Source organism: Microcaecilia unicolor, chromosome 3 (assembly GCF_901765095.1).
Source record: "Microcaecilia unicolor chromosome 3, aMicUni1.1, whole genome shotgun sequence".
In the NCBI taxonomy this organism is placed as follows: domain Eukaryota; kingdom Metazoa; phylum Chordata; class Amphibia; order Gymnophiona; family Siphonopidae; genus Microcaecilia; species Microcaecilia unicolor.
Window position 1 is genome coordinate 1,437,886 of NC_044033.1, and position 14,440 is coordinate 1,452,325.

General features: G+C 44.6%; 1 protein-coding gene across 1 annotated transcript in view; it reads right to left on the reverse strand.

Moving 5' to 3' along the window:
• The window catches only part of MRPL2 (mitochondrial ribosomal protein L2), a 49,790-nt gene that overhangs the window by 22,887 nt on the left and 12,463 nt on the right, over positions 1 to 14,440 (reverse strand). Inside the window, exons 2-5 of the mRNA XM_030195690.1 lie at positions 13,403 to 13,532; positions 12,722 to 12,863; positions 5,783 to 5,898; positions 3,769 to 3,879 (exon numbers count right to left, since the gene is read on the reverse strand). Of these exons, the coding sequence (XP_030051550.1) occupies positions 3,769 to 3,879; positions 5,783 to 5,898; positions 12,722 to 12,863; positions 13,403 to 13,532 (499 nt within the window). The remainder of the gene's footprint in view (positions 1 to 3,768; positions 3,880 to 5,782; positions 5,899 to 12,721; positions 12,864 to 13,402; positions 13,533 to 14,440) is intronic.

The following is a 14,440-nucleotide window of genomic DNA, read 5'->3' on the forward strand; positions in this document are numbered from 1 at the left end:
AAATTTTCTCCGATTTGTTTTAAATTTACTACACTGTAGTTTAATCGCATGCCCCCTAGTCCTAGTATTTTTGGAAAGCGTGAACAGACGCTTCACATCCACCTGTTCCACTCCACTCATTATTTTATATACCTCTATCATGTCTCCCCTCAGCTGTCTCTTCTCCAAGCTGAATAGCCCTAGCCTCCTTAGTCTTTCTTCATAGGGAAGTCGTCCCATCCCCGCTATCATTTTAGTCGCCCTTCGCTGCACCTTTTCCAATTCTACTATATCTTTCTTGAGATGCGGCGACCAGAATTGAACACAATACTCAAGGTGCGGTCGCACCATGGAGCGATACAAAGGCATTATAACATCCTCACACCTGTTTTCCATACCTTTCCTAATAATACCCAACATTCTATTCGCTTTCCTAGCCGCAGCAGCACACTGAGCAGAAGGTTTCAGTGTGTTATCGACGACGACACCCAGATCCCTTTCTTGGTCCGTAACTCCTAACGTGGAACCTTGCATGACGTAGCTATAATTCGGGTTCTTTTTTCCCACATGCATCACCTTGCACTTGCTCACATTAAACGTCATCTGCCATTTAGCCGCCCAGTCTCCCAGTCTTGTAAGGTCCTCTTGTAATTTTTCACAATCCTGTCGCGAGTTAACGACTTTGAATAACTTTGTGTCATCAGCAAATTTAATTACCTCGCTAGTTACTCCCATCTCTAAATCATTTATAAATATATTAAAAAGCAGCGGTCCTAGCAGACCCCTGAGGAACCCCACTAACTACCCTTCTCCATTGTGAATACTGCCCATTTAACCTCACTCTCTGTTTCCTATCCTTTAACCAGTTTTTAATCCAAAATAGGACATTTCCTCCTATCCCATGACCCTCCAATTTCCTCTGTAGCCTTTCATGAGGTACCTTGTCAAACGCCTTTTGAAAATCCAGATACACAATATCAACCGGCTCCCCTTTGTCCACATGTTTGTTTACTCCTTCAAAGAATTGAAGTAAATTGATCTCCTAGAAGGTATTATGCAACTTGCAGAAGACATTCAATCACAGCACAAAGTTCCAAAATTTGCAGGCTTCTCTGCAGAATTTCAGGGAGCCCATAATTCACCCCCCCCCCCCCCCACACACACACTTGTTCACGTAAAACATGGCTACTTGATTATCTATCTAGATTAGGAGGACATTAAAGCAACTGCTGAAAGTTCTGATGCAGAGAAGGTTCTAAGTGCATAGTTGATGGCTCTGAGTTCATATACCAAGTTTGCTCTTTACAGGATCAAGTTCATTGTGCCCACAGATGAAATACATGAGCTGCCCAACTTTGAGTGAAGGCATATCAGGGTACAGCACTCTTAAGAAGAGCTCTGCACTTAGACAGCCATCAACATCAGTGATGTCACTTCCCCTTGAAACTTCTTTTATTGTCCAACCAAAAACGTCCTCATTAAAAGGGCAATTTTATGTCCATTTCTACTGATAAAACATTCTGGAGGTAATTTTACAAAGCCTTTTCCACAGGTAAAGCCTTTCTTACATGCAGAGAAGGGCTTTTATAAAATTGTTCAGCCAAATGTGCGTAAAAAGTAGGTGCATAGAGCGTGCGTAAGAATTCCTGGAAATGCCATCTGGGTGGCATGGAGGCAGAATTGTGCTGTAGACATCTACCTTATAAATACATGGGTATATGCATAGAGTACACACATACACTTACACCTTTTTATAAAGAACAAAAGAAAAGCCATATTGGATCAGACCACTGGTCCATCCAGCCCAGTATCCTGCTTCCAGCAGTGGCCAATCCAGGTCACAAGTACCTGGCAGAAACCCAAATAGTAACAACATTCCATGCTACCAATCCCAAGGCAAGAAGTGGCTTCCCCATTTCCATCTCAACAGCAGGGTATGGAGTTTTCCTTCAAGAACTTGTCCAAACCTTTTTAAACCCAGAATGGGTAGATATGAATCACTGGTTTACTCTTTCAAAAAATACTAGGACTACAAAGTAGTAAATATAAAACAAAAACAGAGAAAATATTTCTTCACGCAATGTGTAATTAAACTCTGGACTAGTTGCCACAGAATGTGATAAAAGCAATTAGCTCAGTGGATAGCTTCCTAAAAGAAAAGCCCATAAGCCATTATTAAAATGGACTCGGGAAAATTCACAGTTTAATCCAGACTGCCCCAATTTGACTGCCCCTATCGGACCGACCGTTCACTTGTCTATTAGATTGTAAGCTCTTTGAGCAGGGACTGTCTCTCTTTGTTAAATTGCACAGCGCTGCGTAACCCTAGTAGCGCTCTAGAAATGTTAAGTAGTAGTAGGATAGGCAGCATAAAATGTGTTGTGTTGTTTTGGGATCTTGTCAGGTATTTATGACCTGGATTGGCCACTGTTGGAAACAGGATGCTGGGCTTGATGGACCTTTGGTCTGTCCCAGTATGGCAACACTTATGTACTTACATATCCTCCAGCAACGAGTTCCAGAGCTTAACTATTCTTTGTGTGAAAAAATATTTCCTCCTATTTGTTTTAAAAGTGCTTCCATGCAATTTCATTGAGTGCCCGAATGAGAGGAAAACCATTTCACCTCCACCTGTTCCACTCCACTCAGGAGTTTTTAGATCTCAAATCATATCCCCCGCCTCCCCCACCAGCCATCTCTTTTTCCAAGCTAAAGAGTCCTAACCTCTTTAGCCTTTCCTCATACGGGAGCAGTTCCATCCCCTCTATCATTTTGGTTGCTCGTCTTTGAACTTTTTCTAATTCCGCTATATCTTTTTTGAGATACGGCGACCAGAACTGAACACAATATACTCAAGGTGAGGTCGCTCCATGGAGTGATACAGAGGCATTACAATATTTTTGGCCTTATTTTGCATCCCCTTTCCTAATAATCCCCAGCATCCTGTTAGCTTTTTTGGCTGCTGCCGCACACTGCACAGAAGATTGAAGCGTATTTTCTACAATGACACCTACATCTTTTTCTTGAGTCCTAACTCCTAAAGTGGACCCTAGCATCAGATAACTATGATTAGGATTATTATTCTCAATGAGCATCACTTTGCATTTGTCTGCATTAAATTTCATCTGCCATTTGGATGACTAGGCTTCCAGTTTCCTAAGATCTTCCTGCAATTCTTCACAGTCCGCATGAGTTTTGACAACTCTGAAGAGTTTCTTGTCATCCGATTAAATAGCACCGGTCCCAGACAGATCCCTGCGGCACTCCATTATTCACCCTCCTCCATTGAGAACATTGGTGAGGCTGTACACATTAATTGATTTGATTACTTTATTTTTTGTCTATTAGATTGTAAGCTCCTTGAGCAGGGACTGCCTTTCTTCTATGTTTGTGCAGCGCTGCGTACGCCTTGTAGCGCTATAGAAATGCTAAATAGTAGTAGTAGTAGGAACAAGGTAAGTCTGAGGGTGGTCACGGCCAAAGACGTGACACTGGGCAGAAATATGAAGTGGAATCTTTATAAAGGCCCTGTAAAAAACACAAGTGCAGTTTTTGCGCTTATCTGCAACAGATTAGAAAGAACAGATGATTCATGGAACTTAGGCTGATCGCTGCAGTTGGGATCAAGAAGGAATATATTTCTCTTGCATAGACCTGGTTTTGCATGGAAATTCCCTGTATTATCCCAGAGAGAGAAGAAGTGAGACAGTGAGTAGGAGCAATCTCTGCTCTTCTTTCAAACCAACCCTGCTAGCATGGAGTTAAGACTTTTCATGAATAGCCACATACCTGCAGCTCGGATATACTCAGCTCCTTTACCAGGTACATACTCCAAGTTATTGATCAGGGTCCCAATGGGAAGTGCTCCAACAGGATGTGCATCACCCTCCTTTGCTAAAACTACAAAAAAAAAAAAAATTACATATATATATATATATATATATATATATAGAGAGAGAGAGAGAGAGAGAGAGGGAGAGAGAGAGAACACACCAACAGACAAACAGAAGAAAAGTAGTGAGGAAGTCGGTTGCTTCAGTCAGTTTTGTAAAAAATACTGGTGTAAAAAAAGGTGCTTTCCAATTGCGCAGGTGTCCAAACGCCTTTTATGGCAAAACATTTTGTGCTGATGAACAACGGACTGCGTCAGGGGCAATTATACCAGTTATATCAAGCCAATCATCATATATACACATCCGCCTTATAAATTATACCAACTCACTAACGGTAATTTGAACCAACCAAATAGGTAACCTGTGAAACAGCTTCCCAAGCACGGCGAAGTATTTATTTATTTACATTTTGCTCACACTTTTTTCAGTAGTAGCTGAAGGTGAGTTACATTCAGATACTCTGGATATTTCTCTGTCCCAGGAGTGGCCTAGTGGTTAGGGTGGTGGACTTTGGTCCTGGGGAACTGAGTTTGATTCCCACTTCAGGCACAGGCAGCTCCTTGTGACTCTGGGCAAGTCACTTAACCCTCCATTGCCCCATGTAAACCGCATTGAGCCTGCCATGAGTGGGAAAGTGCGGGGTACAAATGTAACAAAAATAAAACAGATACTATTGGAGACTCTACATGGAATGTTGCTACTATTGGAGATTCTACATGGAACGTTGCTACTATTGGAGATTCTACATGGAATGTTGCTTCTATTGGAGATTCTACATGGAATGTTGCTACTATTGGAGATTCTACATGGAATGTTGCTATTCCACTAGCAACATTCCATGTAGAAGGCTGCGCAGGACGTCAGACTCACAGAAGCAGAAGTCAGCGCGGCCACATTGGTGATCTGCAAGGGCCGACTTCTACATGGAATGTTGCTAGTGGAATAGCAACATTCCATGTAGAATCTCAAATAGTAGCAACAGTGGAGGAGTGGCCTAGTGGTTAGGGTGGTGGACTTTGGTCCTGAGGAACTGAGTTCAATTCCCACTTCAGGCACAGGCAGCTCCTTGTGACTCTGGGCAAGTCACTTAACCCTCCATTGCCCCATGTAAGCCGCATTGAGCCTGCCATGAGTGGGAAAGCGCAGGGTACAAATGTAACAAAAATAAAATAGATACTATTGGAGATTCTACATGGAATGTTGCTACTATTGGAGATTCTACATGGAATGTTGCTATTCCACTAGCAACATTCCATGTAGAAGGCTGCGCAGGACGTCAGACTCACAGAAGCAGAAGCCTGTGCAGCCACATTGGTGATCTGCAAGAGCCGACTTCTACATGGAATGTTACTAGTGGAATAGCAACATTCCATGTAGAATCTCAAATAGTAGCAACAGTGGAGGAGTGGCCTAGTGGTTAGGGTGGTGGACTTTGGTCCTGGGGAACTGAGGAACTGAGTTCGATTCCCACTTCAGGCACAGGCAGCTCCTTGTGACTCTGGGCAAGTCACTTAACCCTCCATTGCCCCATGTAAGCCGCATTGAGCCTGCCATGAGTGGGAAAGCGCGGGGTACAAATGTAACAAAAAAAACAAAAACAAAAAAAATCTAAGTTTGCACCTGAGGCAATGGAGGGTTAAGTGACTTGCCCGAGATCACAAGGAGCAGCAGTGGGATTTGAACTGGCCACTTCTGGATTTCAAGACCGGTGCTCTAACCACTAGGCCACTCCTCCAGCACCAGAAGATTAGGCGAGGACGGTAGCCAATGAGAAAATCTTACTGCATTCACCCTGCAGAATGACTACTTTAACAGTAGGTTAACTCTCTGCTATGCTAGATGCCCACCCCCACCCCCACCTGAGCAAGGCAACTCCATGAAGTACTCCAGAAACACACAGGACCTCATACCTGCCATTCGTCCTATATGATTAGAGGTTCTGATGACGTCTCCTTCCTGCATATTCTCCGTTGCTATGATCCACCGTTTCCGCTGCCCTCCAGCAACGAGGGCAATATCAGCTGACCTGAAACCAAAAAGGGGCAGTAGCATAACAGGAAAACAATACATTTTATAACACTTTCCTACTCAGCATTCTGAAAAAAAAAAAACAGTAACTGTTTTAATTGCTGTTATTCCATCACTGCAAAGACTTAAAAAAACAAAAACAAAAAACACACACACATTTGCAGAGCAACAAAGCACATGTATTCTGTCTATATACTCAGCTTAAACACCTAAGCACCATGCCTGCAACCTCCTCCAGCCCCCCCCCCAATACCTAACACCTCGTTATGCCTGCATCCTCCTCAAGCCCACCCCATATCTAAAAACCAACATCATGCCGGCTTCCTCCTCCAGCCCACACTTATACCTAAATACCTCAGCACAAGACCTGCATCCTCCTGCAGCCCACCCCATGACTAAAAACCTCTGCACCACCCCTATATCCTCCACCATCTCATACATAAACACCTCAGCACCATGCCAGCATATTCCTCCAGCCAACCCCATACCTAACCACCTCGGCATCATGCCTGCATCCTACTCCAGCCCATCCACACCTAAAAACCTCTGCTCCATGCCTACATGCTCCTCAAGGTCAGGCCCATCCCCCATACCTAAACTCTTCAGCACCTCCCTGCATCTTCCTCCAGCCCCCCAATACCTTAGCACCTCAGTACCATGTCTGCATCCTCCTCCAGCCAACCCCATACCTAAACACCTTGGCACATCCTGCTCCCTCCGCCAGCCCACGCCATATCTTAACACCTCGGCATCATGCCAGCATCCTCCACCATCCAACCCCAAACCTACCCACCATGGCACCATGCCTGCATCCTACTCAGCCCATGCATACCTAAACACCTCAGCACCATGCCTGCATATCTTTTCAGCTCACCCTATGCTGGCATCCTCTTCCAGCATACTCCATGCCTAAATACTTCTGCACCATCTCTATGTCCTCCTCCACCCCAACCTGAACAGCTCAGCACTACGCCTGTATCCTCCTCAAGCCCACCCCTATACCTGAACACCTCAGCACCATAGGATGAATAGACCAATAAAGGACCCATTTTTTTCTGTCTCCCTCAGTTCTATTGGTCTTGCTACTTCCTTGCTCCTGAATGGAAGGAAGGAAATGTTGAAGGTTGAGGGCTGAGAAGAAAGGAGAAGACAAAAGAGATGGTGATTCTGCAGATGGGCAGCCTCAGGCTTGGATCTGTTGGGGCAATTGCACGTGGGAGAGACTATTTTGCCCTTTGGGAATTTGGTGGAGGACTATGGACTTAGGCCTGGTGACAGATATGCTTATTCGCAACTCCACCATTTTCTGAAGGGGCCTGTCTATGGCAGCTGCTTAAAGCGAGATACTCATCCGATGGAGGAGATATGTGTAGATACTAGGCGCACGCGTGGATTGATATCTTTTCTGTATGATTATCAAATGAGATGCGCAAAACCATCCTTACTACATAGACAGAGGTGGGAGCAAGAGCTACAATTTACCTTACCAGAGGCTAGTTGGTTGACACTTGAGAAACAGATCCGGAAATCTCCAACGGCGGTGGCTTTGCAAGAAAGCGCTGTTAAGGTATTTTATAGATGGTACTTGACACCGGCTAGGCTACATCATATGAGTGCCCAAATATCCCAAAACTGTTGGCGAAATTGTGGGGGGGTAGGAACAGCGGGTCACATTTGGTGGATTTGTCCAAAAGCGCAAGCCTATTGGAGGGGTGTTCGGGCACGTCTTCAGGTATGGACTGGTAGGTCTGTGCAGTGGCATCCCTCGATCTTCCTCTTGGGTGGGCGACCATAGGGTCTTACGTCAGATCAGTGGCTTCTTGTGTGCGCCTCTCTGAACGCTGCCCGGGTGAACCTAGCGCAAAGCTGGAAATCCCCGTTGGTCCCTCCAACGGTGAGATGGATAACTAAGCTCAGATACATTTGTGAAATGGAGAGACTGACGGCTCTGAAGAGAAAAACACTGCCTAAATGGCAGAGAATCTGGGACCCCTTTTTGAATAAGTGTTTGGAATAAAGAGAAAATGAATGTATTGGATGGCAGACTGGGAGGACGGAAGGGAGGGTGGGAGGGAGGTGAAGAGTTTGATAAGGGGGGGGGTTTAGGATTTATAGAAGGGGAATGTTACTATGTAAAACCAAAAATGTTTGAAGTATACTAAGCTTTGGACATGCTATTGTTATATGGTTGTTTGAACTGTTTGGTACACAATCTCCACTGGACCGGAGGGGCTAGCAGAACTATACAATTTAGTTGTACTATGCTGAGATGTGTAATGTTTATGTTTGATTAACAATGTTCAATAAAGACTTCTATAAATTTTAAAAAAAGAGATGGTGAGATGATGAAAGCAGAAGGTGGGCAATGTGTTCCTGCAGTATACAGTGGTTTCAGATGCAGAAAGATTGGGAAGGGACAGTACCAAAAAAAGAAAGTGTACTGGAGCCATAAGAAGTAACTGGGAGCAAATACAAAGTGTATAGAGAAAATGCTTTTCATGTGCAGCACCTGGAGCGAAGGCTCTGGGAGAATCGGGGTGGACCTGGGAGTCACCCCCGAGAAGACTGTGAGGATATGAAGATGGGCTGCAAGTCCTCCACAGCATCGGAAGGCAGCTGGTGGGAAAGCTGGGCACCTCCCAGCCAAGAAAAGGCTTACCAGGGGTTACGCCCAAGCCAGCATTACTCTCTGAGGGTCAGGCTGGAAAGGGACCTAGCGAGGGCAGCATGGCACATCCTAAGGTCCAAGGCCCACAGCCAGGCAAGTCTATGGGAACCAATTCCCACAGCAAAAGCTCGCAAAGCTGTTTCAAAAATATATATGAGGGAAGATCCACTAGAAGGTGGAAAACTCAAGCACCCCACGGTAAAAACAACAGTGTGCAAAAAGTGGGAGTACGACCAAGGAAACCAGACACTGGAAGACGTTCTTAAATAAAAAGACTTTATTAAAGATTTGAAGACTCGACACGTCGTGTTTCGGCCGTCAGGCCTGCATCAGGAGTTCAAAAACTGATATCGTATTTGTTGGCAAGACTGACCTGCCGTGCACAGTGCTACGGAGCAATGGCGATGGAAATACACTGAGAATTTTTCAGTAGTCTCTTATACGGAGAGTTGCTATGGAGTGATAGGGTTAAATCTTCAAAAATGGCTTGGTAGTCTTAAAAAAGACTGTTTTGAGAAAATTCGTCAAAAGCGCTGCTCGCACTATCTTTTTATTTAAGAACGTCTTCCAGTGTCTGGTTTCCTTGGTCGTACTCCCACTTTTTGCACACTCAAAAATATATATATCACAGACTATGTATTTTCCACATGCCTTCCCTGTGGCTATTAGCAAGCAGAGATCCTTGGCCTTGTATCTAGAAAGAAAATCCCTGAACTTTGCCACACTGCGCACTAAATACCCATGAAGAGCTGATAAAACACTCTGTGGGACCAGAGCATAGAATTCTGAAATAGTCTTTTCCCAAAAGATACTAATAGCAGAGCAAAAACGAGAAAGTCATGGAACACTTAACCCTTTTAAGAGTACATCTGACCACCAAGGAATGGTGAAGAAGCTTGTGGCTTCAAGAATCTCAGAGCCTACCTTCTTATTGATAAGAGACTCAAAGGGAGAGGGGCACCTACATCCTTCAGGATTCTGTGATCAGGTACCGTCATAGCTTAATTACTGGGGGAGGCAGGTATTGGAGGATATCCAACATATTTCTGCCCTGGGCTCTTCCTCTGTCTCTAATTGAAATGGGACAGCCTGAGCCACCTCATACAAAATTAGTGAATTAGAGTTTCTCTGTTAGAGATTGACATCTCTTGAGATGGGAAGGGATTTGAAGAAGCTCCCTGGTTCCTCTTCAGGATCCTAGGATTCTCAGTGCAGCAGTGATTCTTCCTCCACTGATGCACTGCAATGAACACTGGTGCAAACGACCATGACTCAGAGCCTCCTCAGGTCCTCAGTGTTAAGGCACCTCTTTAAGCAGGACATAGATCTCAAGTATCTAATAGATAGTACCTCTACTCTTGGCATTAACAATGTAGAAGCTGCAGAATTGCATCAAATGAACAATTGCTCCATCCACTTCTCAAGAACTGCCAGCCATTGACAAAGGAACAGGCATCACCACAGGAGGGTACATCAAGAGCTGGGGTCTCAGGTCTGTGGAAGCTGCTGCACTCTTTCTAATGGCAAGGAGGAAGAGCAGTCCTCACACTGAAGGTGCTTCGAGGACACCAGCAACCTCAATGCTGTCCATGCTACACTTTGATGGGGATTGTAAGCTCTTTGAGCAGGGACTGTCTTTCTTCTATGTTTGTGCAGCGCTGCGCACGCCTTGTAGCGCTATAGAAATGCTAAATAGTAGTAGTAGTAGTAGTAGAGTGACTATGAGACATTTCAGCCTTTGCCCATGTTTTGCATCATTTCCTCAGCACTGACAAAAATCAGATCAAATCCTTCTTTTTCAGATAGCACCTGGACAATACTTGATGTCAAAGGTGACAGATGCCCTTGATACTGAAGCATCATCATTGTCCAATGCAGCTCATGGACCCATGAAGATCAATGTTTCAGATGCTGATGTCAATGAACCGGTCTCATTTCCAAAAAGCTTTTTTCTACCACAAAACCACCTCTGACATCTGTAAACAGAGAATACAATGATAGGGGTCATGGTCAGGTCCCAGGAATTACAGACACTTTGAGGGGGTTACTGTAATAGGTATGGTCCTCTTGCACTAGGGAACTCGAAGTTACTGGAGGTCTTCTTTAGGGATCTCTCACCCATAAAAATGGCTGCAGTGAAATCAAACAACTCACTGGTGACAAAAAAAAGAGGGAGGGATGAAACGTAACTATTTGCCTCCCAGGTAAAACTCTTCACTAAAATCCTATTCGGAACTGTATGTACAGTGGGGGAAATAAGTATTTGATCCCTTGCTGATTTTGTAAGTTTGCCCACTGACAAAGACATGAGCAGCCCATAATTGAAGGGTAGGTTATTGGTAACAGTGAGAGATAGCACATCACAAATTAAATCCGGAAAATCACATTGTGGAAAGTATATGAATTTATTTGCATTCTGCAGAGGGAAATAAGTATTTAATCCCTCTGGCAAACAAGACCTAATACTTGGTGGCAAAACCCTTGTTGGCAAGCACAGCGGTCAGACGTCTTCTGTAGTTGATGATGAGGTTTGCACACATGTCAGGAGGAATTTTGGTCCACTCCTCTTTGCAGATCATCGCTAAATCATTAAGAGTTCTGGGCTGTCGCTTGGCAACTCGCAGCTTCAGCTCCCTCCATAAGTTTTCAATGGGATTAAGGTCTGGTGACTGGCTAGGCCACTCCATGACCCTAATGTGCTTCTTCCTGAGCCACTCCTTTGTTGCCTTGGCTGTATGTTTTGGGTCATTGTCGTGCTTGAAGACCCAGCCACGACCCATTTTTAAGGCCCTGGCGGAGGGAAGGAGGTTGTCACTCAGAATTGTACGGTACATGGCCCCATCCATTCTCCCATTGATGCGGTGAAGTAGTCCTGTGCCCTTAGCAGAGAAACACCCCCAAAACATAACATTTCCACCTCCATGCTTGACAGTGGGGACGGTGTTCTTTGGGTCATAGGCAGCATTTCTCTTCCTCCAAACACGGCGAGTTGAGTTCATGCCAAAGAGCTCAATTTTTGTCTCATCTGACCACAGCTCCTTCTCCCAATCACTCTCGGCATCATCCAGGTGTTCACTGGCAAACTTCAGACGGGCCGTCACATGTGCCTTCCGGAGCAGGGGGACCTTGCGGGCACTGCAGGATTGCAATCCGTTATGTCGTAATGTGTTACCAATGGTTTTCGTGGTGACAGTGGTCCCAGCTGCCTTGAGATCATTGACAAGTTCCCCCCTTGTAGTTGTAGGCTGATTTCTAACCTTCCTCATGATCAAGGATACCCCACGAGGTGAGATTTTGCGTGGAGCCCCAGATCTTTGTCGATTGACAGTCATTTTGTACTTCTTCCATTTTCTTACTATGGCACCAACAGTTGTCTCCTTCTCGCCCAGCGTCTTACTGATGGTTTTGTAGCCCATTCCAGCCTTGTGCAGGTGTATGATCTTGTCCCTGACATCCTTAGACAGCTCCTTGCTCTTGGCCATTTTGTAGAGGTTAGAGTCTGACTGATTCACTGAGTCTGTGGACAGGTGTCTTTCATACAGGTGACCATTGCCGACAGCTGTCTGTCATGCAGGTAACGAGTTGATTTGGAGCATCTACCTGGTCTGTAGGGGCCAGATCTCTTACTGGTTGGTGGGGGATCAAATACTTATTTCCCTCTGCAAAATGCAAATAAATTCATATACTTTCCACAATGTGATTTTCCGGATTTAATTTGTGATGTGCTATCTCTCACTGTTACCAATAACCTACCCTTCAATTATGGGCTGCTCATGTCTTTGTCAGTGGGCAAACTTACAAAATCAGCAAGGGATCAAATACTTATTTCCCCCACTGTATGTATCCAGACTGCCTTTTTTTCTTTTAACTCTATAACAGATTTCTCAACCTCTCTTGTTGGCATGGAACCACAAAACTCCCAGTTTCCTTAGCTTTTCCCACTGCAGTTCTTGGAATCATGGCTCATACAAAGCCCTTATGCTCCCGATAAAGCAGCCAAGATTAAAAATAAAGGGACACTGATCACATCATCTATGTGTTGGCCTTTCAATGCTCATTGACATCTGGGGGTGAGATTAGACAGCAGCCCGTTATCTGCTCTACCCACCTGAGGGAAGGATTACTGCTCTTCTACAAAGCACACACTGCTCACCTGCAGGGATCGTAACGAACTTCTACCACTTTCTCTTCAAAAGGAACCTGTTCCTTTCCAGGTTCAAAGCGCAGCCGTTGAAAGTCAATCATACGATAGCGTCTCTTGTGTCCACCTCCAATACCATGCACACGGATCCTGCCTGCAAGAAGACACCTTTTTATTAGAATTCAACATGCACCTTTTCACAGGTACCTACTGGACAGCTTACAATCTAAGTTTATAACCGAGGAAACAGAGGGTAAGTGACAAGTAACAAGGAGCATCATTGGGATTTGAACCCTTCATGGTTCTCAGCCCACTGCTCTAATGAATAAGCCACTCCCTCCATTGCTTGTGAGTTTTCCGATACCCTGTACCTACTCCACCCTCCTTTACATATCCTAAACAAGCAGCACTCATACCCTCACAAACCAAACCTTACACACACTTAACTGGGGAGGCCACCAAAATCCTCCAGGACCCCATGAGGAATTCCAATACCCTCATCCCTTAGGCCCTCTGCAAGCTTCTTCCATCTTGTCTTCCCCCAGTCGCAATGTAAGGGTACCTAAACACAACTCTACAACTGATGGCTCTTCTCCTCCTCTCCTGGCCCACCAGAATGGTCCCCACCTCGCATCTCCCCCGTTACCCCTTCCCCAGGCCTATCTGTGTGCTCCCTGCTCACTCCAAACCCACCTGTGTGGTCTCTGCCACCAGTTTTCTTCATGCCAATGGGTCTTACAGTATATTTGGTCCTCAATTTCCAGAATGGGTTTGTGGTGTTGAGGCTGACAGAGGTCAGAAATCCACGGCAGAACGATGTCACCTGTGCAGGACATGACAAGAGATGAGGCGAGCAGAGAGCAGCATGCCAGTGCAGCAGCCACTGTAAAAATTATCCTAAGAACACACCAAGACTGAAATGAAATGCAAGTTGAAAAAAAATCTCCTTTCTGCATGGTTAATTTCTAAACACTACTGTACTTTAAGAATATTTTGCACAAAACACGTAGACCTATAATTTAAAGAAGGGTACATGAGCAATTATTTCACAGATTCCAGCTTTTGAATAATATAGTACTATTATGATGAAAGTTGGTATTTCAGACTATTTTTACCACTTTAATATACTATTTCTAAAGAAAGGATAAGCGATGTTACTTTGACACAGTTACCTGATGCTAGGATCCACCTTGAGGGTCAGGCACTCAAAAAAAAGATCTAGGTGTCGTTGTAGATAATACGCTGAAATCTTCTGCTCAGAGTGTGGCGGAAGTGGCCAAAAGAGCAAACAGGATGGTAGAAATTATTAGGAAACAGATGCAAAGTAAGACCAAAAATACTGTAATGCTTCTGTATCGTTCCATGGTGCAACCTCACCTTCAGTATTGCATTCAGTTGTGGTCACCACAGCGGAGTTAGAAAAGGTTCAAAGAAGAGCAACCAAAATGATAAAGGGGATGAACTCCTCTCGTATGAGGAAAGGCTAAAGAGGTTAGGGCTCTTCAGCTTGGAAACGAGACAGATGAGGGAAGATATGACTGAGGTCTACAAAATCCTCAGTGGTGTAGAACAAGTTGAAGTACAAAGACTAGGGGACACTTGAGGAAGTTACATGGAAATACTTTCAAAACAAATAGGAGGAAATATTTTTTCACTCAACAAATAGTTAAGCTCTGGAACTCTTTGCCAGAGGATGTGGGAACAGCATATCAGGGTTTTCCTGGAGGAAAA